Raw genomic sequence first — 10,864 nt, 5'->3', positions numbered from 1 at the left:
AGACCTTCTCGCTCTCTACAACTACCTGAAAGGAGGTTGTAATGAGGTGGGTGTTGGTCTCTTCTCCCAAGTAACAAGTGATAGGATGAGAGGAAATGGCCTCAAGTTGTGCCAGGGGAGGTTTAGATTGGATATTAGGAAAAAATTCTTCACCGGAAGGGTTGTCAATCATTGGAACAGGCTGCCCAGGGAAGTGGTTGAGTCACCGTCCCTGGAGGTATCAGTGTAGACATGGCACTTAGGGACGTGGTTTAGTGGTGGACTTGGCAGTGCTAGGTTAACAGTTGGACTTGATGATCTTAAGGGTCTTTTCCAACCTAAACGATTCTATGATTCTGTGTCTTGTGTGTATATATGCATGTATGTATTGTTTTGTGGCAAAGGGGAATTAATCAATACGTCCCCAGATCTTTCTTCAGCTTTTAGGACCTGTTGATAAGCCCACTATTTACCTTGATGTCATGGTGCTAGGGTAGTTTATTGTCTTTGCATGGCTTCTGTGAGAGGATTTGTATGGGATAAGTCCAAGAATGCTGAAGTGGGGAGTAGGGAATTAAGCACAGGCTCTGAGGAGCACTTGAGGATGGCTATATCGCATGGTGGGGCTCAGCATGTCGGCTGGTGCTGGTGGAGCAGCTGTGTTAAATCTAGTTCTGACAGGGTGCGTCTTCACCCAGAGCCTCTGACCTAGGTGTGATTGCTTTTTCACCTTGCACTACCCGAGAAACTGGTCAGGATTTATGCCTCTTTCACTCTGGGTTGAAAACCCACTCACAAGAAGCTGGATGAACTATCTGATGGATACACATTTTTCCAATGCTTTTTCACTATTTCCCATCTTATCCCTGGGACAGGCTGAGCTTCAGAGCACAGCATTGACCTGTTTTGGTTTTATAACAGTCATCCGTAGAGACTAGATGCACCTCGCCTTTTCCTTTCACTTTCCTGGCAATAATGGGATGTTTTGGGTTTTTTTTAGTGACTGTGTATTACAAAGTGTACAGACAACAGTCTCCTCCCAGGTCAGTTGTCTTGCCTTTTTGCTGTTAAAAACAGATGTTGCTGGGAGGTGATGGAGCAACGTATTGGGACTTGGAGTGTTAACATGGCATTGGGTAGCATAACTGGGAAAACGGGGGATGTTTCTAAAATCTTAGGAAGTGCATGGGCAGGTAAAATGAGTTGCAAAGTTTTAGCTAAGAAAGGTATCCACTGCAAAGTTGTCCCTGTGGGCAGGGAGTGTTACCACTGACTAGAAAGTAGGGCAGGATGTTGGGCTCAATTATCCTATCCTTTCTGAATCTTGAAACTCTAGTAAACTGGTGTACCTGCCTGAAATCTGCCAAACCAGTTCCTTGTTTCCAGACGTTCCTGTGTAGCAAATCATAGTTTTGGCTGAGGCTTCATGGTTGTCCTGCTTGCACATGCCTTTAGTGATAAAGTTACTTTTAAAATGGTCCTCAGCCCTGGGCTGTGCCTGTTCAGTATTTGATTTACTGCAAAGATCATGTTTATGTAAATTAGAAGCAGTGTTCTGTGAATAGCTGCCAAAGACTCCTATAACTGTGAGTGAATCTATCTTCTATTTATTTCTGAGTTGGGACATATTTACTCTGCCTACTGTGTTGATGAGCACACATAAATTTCTTGGGCTGTGTTGTGAAAGGTATGTTAAATAGTTTGGGCAAAATTCACAAACTTGGGAGATCTTTGCTCTGAAGAAAGCTTCAAGTCACCTTAGATGCCTCTGGGCTGGATCCTCAAGTTAGGGGCTTACGCTCCCACGTATGGGACTTCAGGTGCCTCAACAGAAGTTGGGGAGCTGTTGGTGCAACCATGCCTCTCTTTAGTAAGTAGAAGTAATTCTTCATTTCAGAAGAATTTTGTGAAGGTTAGCATGTAGGCCTTGCTTTGTTAGCCTCAGTGTTAGTTCAGCCCTGCTAGCAGCTGGGTGAGGCTGCAGGGCAGTAGCTTTGCTATAGTTTTTCTTTTACTGCCATTGCTGCTACAGTTCCCAGGGGTGTGCGCTCACAGAAGAGAGGGTAGGGATTATCGGATCATTCTGTAGGGATGACAAGAGGAAGAGCTTTCTCTGTAACCCCTTGATCTTGGTTTTAGCACAGTACAAATGTGCCAACTTTTATTTGCAGCTGCTTCCCTCACTCAGCTGAACATCCTACCTCATCACCTTACAACTCTGGCCATTTGCTTTGGAAGGTTGCTACAAATGACAGGTTTCGTAAATCTTGGTTATCAGGAAGCCTGTTAAAAGCCCTTGATAGTACTAACTTTTCTCATCTTCTGAAATGTGTTGTCATAGCTGCCACCTAGTGCTGATGGTGATGTATGCAGAGGAGATTGCCTCAAAATCAGCGCTGTAGAACTAAGTGGAAGTTTTATAAACAAAGAAGCCAAAATGGCTCCGAAGGCCGTAATTAGGTGTCCATAAAAATGAATTCATCATCATAAATCGTTAGTACCCAAAGTTTGGCTTGACGATCACGAAATGACTTCATTATTTGCACCTGTTTCCACAGAAACCACTGAGAGCTTCTGGGATGTGAGGCTTTAAACTATTGCAGCACCTGCTTATTGAGGCAGGAACCTACATTTCTACTTACTTTGACCAAATTGTCCCTAACCATGTTGCAAAGGAAGAGAAGCGTGAATGTGTACATGACACTTGTAATGCTCCTAACTTGTAGATCCAAGTAACAACAGAGGTTGGACAGAACCCATGTTTTTCGTTCTGGATGAAATTTTGTGGATGGATTTCCATCACAGGGGTTGCAATCCAATCCTGACATTTATTGGGAACTGCACACAGTAAGGTTTTGCTTGTGTGTATATAAGCAGTGCTCTAGGCTTCACTGGTGCTGCAGAGTTAAGGAGAGACAGTGTAATACAGGCCTCCATCGATGCGTAAATTGAGTAAATACATTTTAATCCCCAGCTTCCCAGTCTGGTTTAGGCAGCTTTTCCTTTAGTTGGCTTTGGATCAAATGCCAGTCTCCCTGATATGCACATCATTCAACAGCAATGACCTGTCCTGAAGGCCAAGTGTACCAACAGTGTGGGACACCATGCAACCAGACCTGCAGATCTCTGTCCTACCCAGATGAGGACTGTGATGAACTCTGCATGGAAGGATGCTACTGTCCCCCTGGGCACTACCTGGACGAGCATGAGCAGTGCGTGCCAAAGTCCCACTGCTCTTGTTACTATGACGGTGAGATCTTCCAGCCAGAGGATGTCTTTTCGGATCATTACACCATGTGGTAAGTGCAATGTTCATAACTCATTCCTACATGCTGTGACTCAAATTTTTGGATAGCCTGAGTGGTTAACTGGTTCAGTTCCTCAGTTCCCTTACCTCCACTGAAACTAGTTTAAAAGAAGGCAAGCTTTTGCCTCCAAGAAACCAAATGGTGAGTTTTGCTGTTGCATCTCTATCCATATAATTTCAAATGCCACCTTAGAAGACAGTACTAAGCCCTGTTCCATGAACAGTTCCTGCCAGTTTGAAATGGAGTTTAATTACTGATAATAGCTACTTTGTAGGCTTTTAAAATGTCACTTTAATGTACTGAGATACATTTCTTAAACATTAAAACCTAATTACCTCTATCAAAGATACAAATATTTCTATTTGTATAGAAATTTCTAATTGTTAAATTGAGTAACGGTACACTGAGAGTAGGAATGTAATTGCTGGGTGGCTCCTGGCAAGCCCAGTTTTGGGAGCAGTATCTTCTCCTTTCTCCTCTACCACAGAAGTCATAAGTTGCAGGCACTACGTGGTCCCTTACTTCTCTCCACAGTAGACCTGACTATTATCTTGCCCAGCTTTATGCCTGTGCAGATGCATTGGATTCAGTGGGACAGGGCTAGCATACAGCTGGGTTACCATGCTAGTATATCACTGCAACTATCTTGAGGAAGGTTTGCCTTTAAGGTTGATAAGCACAGTGGATGGAGAGCAACAGATCAGCCCCAATGAGAGGTGTAATTCTGGTACTCTGAGAAGTTCCTTGCGGGCCTGTCTCAAAACAACAGTGTGAATGAAAGCTAAATGTCACTTTGTTAAATATAAGCTCTATTTGTTTTTCTTAGCTATTGTGAAAATGGTTTGATGCACTGCAGTACAAACAGAGTTCCTGGTGCCTTCCTGCCAGATGTTTTCGCTGATGAGAGGCCATCTGCCAGAAGTTAGTATGCCTTAAAAAAAATAATTTTTTTCTGATTTTTTTTTTCTTTTTTTCCTCTTCAGTCTCTTAGTAATCTAGAATAGGGAAGAAGTACCAGAGGTTGCAGCGGCTGGTGATGTTGTGAGTCTTTTTCTAACCTTTTTTTTGTTACAGGATAGAAACAAAATGTTTGCGTGGGAGGGTGCAGGGCTCATTGTGTCCCACCTCTCAAAATTATAGTTAGCCACTGCAGTCTCTCTTTAGTTGAGCAGGTTAAGGGGTCCCTTCGCAGTGATCTGAGGCCCCCAGTTGCTCTTTGAGGCTCCATGACGTCAGTAACTAGCCAGCTTTATACCTCCTGCTTCTGACTAGCAGGTTGCAAGATCTCCTTTCTGGTGCAGGCAAAGCTTTTTGTGGCTTGAAGGTTAGAGTGCTGCCAGGCACTGAGGGTGCCCTCCAGCCACCAGGCATCTCGCCATAAAACCTCCTGGAGACTGACAACTGCCTTGCAGAGCTAGGCACTGCATTGGAAAACAGGACATCAGTGGTCTGGGATTTTTTGAGGTTCCCCACTGATGTATGGATGGCGCTTACGGGATTATGATGGGGGAGGGGGTCTTGGTAGGCCACCAGTACTAGTTGGCCCCCACTGTCCTTTGGCAAGAAGGTGAAGCCTTCTAGGTGTATATCTCACCAAACTCTTGCTATAATGTTATTAAGACATAATTTTCCTGATACTAGTGTGTTAAGACTTACAAAACCTCAGAGAGGCATACTTCTAGTATCGCTTGAAATAATGACCTGGATCTTCTATCAGAACCTGAGTTCTCCAAGAGTTTGAAAATGTTGTGTTTAAGCTAAGGGCATTGTTATTAACAGTCACCCGTGTAGTTATACTCCGCTTTGGAAGTGAGTCTAAACACAATAATATATGGTGCTGTTGCCTCTCAGAACATTGATTTTTGTGCTGACATTGCTAGTGTACACTGCCTATGGGTTGAAATATGTTTCACACTAAGGTGTGCTCGTAGCCCTAGTGTAATCTGGAATTGAACCCTTGTGCAGCTTCTTTTGCTTCCGTATTAGAATACATGCTTTCATGATAGCCTGCCTGAGATCACTTCATGGGAAGTAGGGACTGTTACCTTTACGATGTCATGCATAGTGGTATAATGGCATTGCTCCATTCTATATCCTAAATTAGTTTTCTAATAAAAATGTTAGAAAAATACTGTGGTAACAATACTTGAGTTCTAATTGCAATTTTTGTAAATTTATTTTTTAAAGTGAAAAGGAGCTTGACATGCAGATCCTCCATGGAAAGATTTGTCTGTCCTGCAAACAACCCAAGAGCTGAAGGGTTGGAGTGTGCCAAGACTTGCCAGAATTACGACTTGGAGTGCATCAGCCATGGCTGCATATCTGGATGCCTCTGTCCAAAAGGGATGGTAAACAAGCTCCTCTTTATTTTCTTGCCTTCATTTTTTCCTACCAGCAGTCTTCTTGCGGCTTCAAAATATACGGTTGTGAAGTTTTGGATCTGCCAAATTGTGGCTGGTTTAAAATACGTATATTAGTATGTCTGCATAGAAGATGAAGTTTAGCTTGTAATAATAATTGATAATCAAACAGCCAAACCCCACTTTTTTTAAGACCAATTTATGTCTTCCTTCAACTCTCCTCCCAAACTCCTCCCCAGTCTTGCTGAACTTCCATAGTCAGAGAGACAGAAGTATATAGGCACCCATACGCCAAATGCCCACCCCACATGCAGCCAAATCCTCCTGCTGATACTAGTTGCCTCCCTGTCAAGTCTCCATCTCTGCTGCTGCCTTCCCATGTGTGGTACCAAACCGAGAGTTCCCCATGAGAAGGAATGTGGGACATGAAACTTGCTAAGATGATGCCAGAGGGTGTCCTGGAGTTGCAGATGGTGTGCTGAGCATGCTTTTTTCACTGGTAAGATGCTTTCTGCAGTCCAGGGTTATGTTCCCCTGCAACCCTCAACTTTAATTATTAGTTCAGTCATTTTCAAATAGAACAAATAGCAAATAGTTATTTGCCAAGCCAGTGACTGTGAACTCAATGTCAATTTGGAGCCCTGATAAAAAGCAGATGGAGTAGAATAGACAGCAGATTGCTGCTGTTATTCTCTGAGCAATAGAAAAAAGCATCAGTTCAGTGCTGTACAACACTCTCTGGGCAGGCGAAGAGTTGTGCAGAGGATCTCACTAGGGGTAGGGGTATAGTCCCAGGCATCATGTGAACAGGATAGAGGTGGAGCACATGGTACACTCTTTATGAAGTTAAGTAAATGGCACTTTTGAGTTCTCTGTTCAGGAAAACTGCTGGGATTAAGAAGTTTGTGATGTTCAATGCATGAAATGCAGATGAAAATACCTGGTAGGTGCTGGAAAAAAAGAGCAGAAGTTGTGTCTTTATTGTGTTTGAGGGATAAAATACTCCACAATTGTGAGACTTTATTTGATACCTGTGGTACTTAGAGATGTGCTGGTGCAGTTTTCTGACTCAGAGGGGCATATGGTAAAGCAAGACGTTTTCAAATGCTGCAACCCAGGAAGTCTAGAAAACCAAAAGATGATTACTTTTTTTTTTTTTTTTTTAACTCTTTTATACCTGCTCAAGGTGCAGGCTCAGATTAATATGCACTGGACACTGACTGTTAGCAAATGAAGGTGTGGGTTAGTACTTCTAGGGTTGAGATGCATGTTTGTGTTTAGGCTTCAGCTCTAGTGAATTGGCTTCATCCACTAGTTTAAATTTCATTTTAAAAAGCAATTAATTTTCCCTGGAACCCTGTATTTTTATAAAGGTGTGTTGTTTTTTCTGCATCTATATGAATACAGGTGTTTTGTCCCTCAAAATTCCTTCCGTTGTCTTACTAGAAACAACAACAAAAAAATAGAATTCTCATAACACAGTCATTTCTAGCATTAATATTTGTGTATTTTTTTTGAACTTTGCTACCATATTTTGCTGATAAACACACATTTAAGTAAATAGATGCTACTGCAGAATAAAATGTCAGCTGTAAACAAAATCTCAGGCTTGTGAAGTATGTTGTAGGTCCAAAGTGAAAAATACAGAACGTAATTTGAAGGCATTCATATCGACATTGAACAAATTTTCACCACAGTTTTAAAACAAGTGTTGCTTCCTTTCACATTTCAGTTTTTAAATGTCTTTCCCTTTAGAGAAGAGCATTCCTGAATAGTAGTGTGATAAGTAAACTTAAAAGTTTGTGTACTTGTAAAGTTCCAAGAGCACCATTGTGAATAGGTCTTCCTCTGTACATAACAATCAGATCTCTCTGATTTGGTGAAGGGGTTTGAGGTTTGGTTTCAGTTCCAGGATATGGTAATAGTACACTTCAGAGATAATAATGGTAAACAAATTATGATAACTGCTCAATGGGGGGGGGAAGGGGGGGAAGGGGAAAATCCCCCCCAAAACTCCCCAAAATCAACTTCCTAGTAATTAACCTTCCCGTTTAGTATAGAATTTCGTATTCCTTTTCAGTATGTTGGAACTATCATTCAAACAATTGTGTCATAAAATTCTTGGGAGAAGCAGTCTTTGGCATTTTGGAATTGGAAACTCCAGTTGACTCTGCAGTGATGTGAAATCTGCCCATGAATTCAACAAGATGGCTTGTCAGGTTTTGGATAGAAGAATCGGGCCCAGTATTTTTTTAAAAAACTAGTAAAATAAGTTCTTTGTCCGCTAGATGACAGTATGGTTCAATCTTCCAGTAAACTCAGTCTATAATTGCTCATTCTCATTGGCTTCCCATCTGGCAGGGAATAAAAATTGCGAGATTTGCGTTTCTCAAAGCCACGATGGGAGAAGCCAGTATATAGATGATTTTGCTGTAAGCATGACCGTGCAAAGGCAAGATCAAGCTTGGTGCTTTCATTATGTGGGTGCCCTTTGCCATGCATTAGACTCCTGGTGTGTGGCTCCACGGGACCTGCCAGCTTGTTATCAAAGAGCAGTTTCCTCCTCGTCACCAATAGGTACCTAACCAGAATGGTTTGGGGGAGGCTTTTTCCTTATTTCTGCATTCTGCAATCTGCTCCCAGTATCAGTTGCCAAAGACGGAAGGATTTGGGGTGGTGACCGGGTTCTCCTTTCCATCCTGCCTTTCTCTACCTTAGAGACTTTGGGCACGTTGGGGGAAAGCACTGTAAAGTCATGAAGTCTGTGTTTTCCAGACTTGTACCAACAGAGCTGAGCAATAAAGGGACCGGAAAAAGGTATTACAATTTCTTTTACCAGTCAGTCTCCCTTGTTGGTGTTCTGTAATCCTGCCTAATTTACAAGCACTCACGGAGGTGAGCTACTGTTTGTAGGAATGTCTGTGGGAAATAACAGATTACTGAACATATATGGGAACAAATATTTGCGCATATCATCACTCTGGAAGAAATTGTGCCATTTAACTGAAGATTTTTTTTTCTCTTGCGGTACAGTAATATATAAAAATTACGAATGATCATGGATAACTTATTAGCAAAAAAAATTCATCTTGCTTCTCTAAAATGGTTCATACCATCAGGAAACACAAAGATATGTAGTTTACGTAAACAACTCTCCAGTACAATTTGCAAGTATATGTAGCAGTTAATATGTAATTAAGTGCAACGTTATCCCTATGTATATAAAGAGATGTTTATAGATCAATTAGCTGAGTTATCAGTCTTAAATGGAGGAATCCATAGTCTAAGATCTGTATGCACAAATTGCCTGCCAATTTTGAATTACATATCTGAAAAATAATAAAAAACAATAATCAAGGATTGTTCATGAACATATGATGCTGCAGTTGCCTAGATTTGAATTGGAAAATTTGCTGAAATTTTGATGAGAAATTGCCAATCAATCAATTGATTATTTCCCCAGACAGAAAATGCAGATGAAAACTAATTTCTTTCAACTGAAAAATAAGTTTTCCAGTTCATCTTGACTTAATATTTTACATTGTTTTGATTTTTTGAAAACAAAAATGTTCAACATGTCATGAAAAGTAATTCTTTTTTCTGTCTTTGATCATCTGGAGGGTGGGAAATTCTCCATACTTGTCACCCTTTTGCATAGCAGTAAAGATAAATCATAACATATGTGCAGAAGTGTGGGGAAAAATATGCTTTCTCAGATTAGTTTACTGCACTCCAGGCTTTTCCCATTGGAAAAATATTAATAAATATACAAATGGAGTGTTAACCACCTTTCTGGGGAAAAAGAGGAGCAGAACAATCAGAAAGCACAAAATCCAGACACTTCAAAACTAGAAAATTAATTTCTTTCAATTTCCAACAACTGAAGCAAAATTAAGGTTTAAAATTGAAATGAAACATTTTATTGTATTCTGGCTGCTGAAATAATACTATTTCTAAAAGCATGATATGTTAGTAGAAAAAGGGAAAAAAAACCCTAAACATTTTAACCAGGAAAGCTTGAAAGGGTTTTTTTTCCTGCAAACTGTTTTCAACAGAAACTTAGAGTGCTATTTTGATTTTCCTGCTAGCTCTGTTGTGTATTCTTCGGTGTAGGCTTAACCTATGTAACAACATGACAGAGTCTTTATGAGGAGGTGCATACCAGCTTTCTGGTATGTGCATCTGCCCAAGGATAATGCTTCATAAAACAAACATATGAAGCATACAACTAACATAAGAAAGAAAAGTCAAGTGTAAACGAGCACATGTTGAGTGGCCTGTCCTAACAAGTTTTTGACTTGTCTTTGTCTGCACAGAAATGGTGCCAGGCTGTTTTAGTTAAAACGTGTCAGCTATTGGGTTCTAATATGACCCACTTCCTTTACTTAATCCCTTACTCCTTGCTGACTTTGTGCTGAAGCCCTCAGGTGTATCAGGAGGAACAGAGTGAAAATCTGAGCTTCCCTTGACAGTGAGATACTCATCAAAATTGTATTGACCAAGACAGATTAAAATTCAGCCTCATCAAGGCAGAGTTTTTTTGTCAAGGCTTAACAATTAATAAGACAGAGCAAGGAAACAATGGACATTTCTGTCAGATCCCCAAGTAGAGGATGGCTTCGCCAGCTAGCCAACCACTTATAATCCCATGGACATGCTCTCAGGAACATCCTCATACGGGTGTGAGATGGTGTGAACAGCAGCTGTTCTCATTACAAACCTGTGTCTTTTCTTGTGGTTACCTCCCACCACCTCAGGCACTCAGGACTTACATCTCCTGTATTAGATGCTGTCTATGGATGGATTGAGAGACTTACACAGGAAGTCCAGCTGTTTGTGAATAATGCCACTGGCCTGGTAGTAAGTACCACATGGTACTGTGCTCAACAGACTTGTAACACGGCATGGCATCGGGCTGCCAGATATACCAGCTTTTGGATGTGGTGTCAATATGATCAATAGATTGTGTGTTACTATTAAAATCACCACCCATTGGGTTTTGCAGCAAAAATAATTAGTCTTCTGGTCAAAGTCCACTTTGGGTATTTATGTCCAGCTTCCCAAATCCCACCCACCCGCTCTGCAGTGTTCAGACAAGGTAGTCTTCCCTCTTTGTCAGTGGATTAACAGTTGCTGCACTGTAGCTTCATGGTGGCCATACGCTTGTGATGGAAATACTAATACCAGTCAATTAAGCTTTTAGAGTTGGGGATAGGC

General features: G+C 41.2%; 1 protein-coding gene across 1 annotated transcript in view; it reads left to right on the top strand.

The window, feature by feature from the left end:
• VWF (von Willebrand factor) overlaps positions 1 to 10,864 on the top strand; it is a 149,165-nt gene that overhangs the window by 46,830 nt on the left and 91,471 nt on the right. Inside the window, exons 16-18 of the mRNA XM_009324340.1 lie at positions 3,038 to 3,278; positions 4,114 to 4,208; positions 5,475 to 5,635. Coding sequence (XP_009322615.1) covers positions 3,038 to 3,278; positions 4,114 to 4,208; positions 5,475 to 5,635 — 497 coding nt within the window. The remainder of the gene's footprint in view (positions 1 to 3,037; positions 3,279 to 4,113; positions 4,209 to 5,474; positions 5,636 to 10,864) is intronic.

The sequence above is a fragment of the Pygoscelis adeliae genome, unplaced genomic scaffold (genome assembly GCF_000699105.1).
Source record: "Pygoscelis adeliae isolate BGI_AS28 unplaced genomic scaffold, ASM69910v1 Scaffold65, whole genome shotgun sequence".
NCBI lineage: Eukaryota > Metazoa > Chordata > Aves > Sphenisciformes > Spheniscidae > Pygoscelis > Pygoscelis adeliae.
This window is presented reverse-complemented; position numbering and strand designations above follow the sequence as displayed.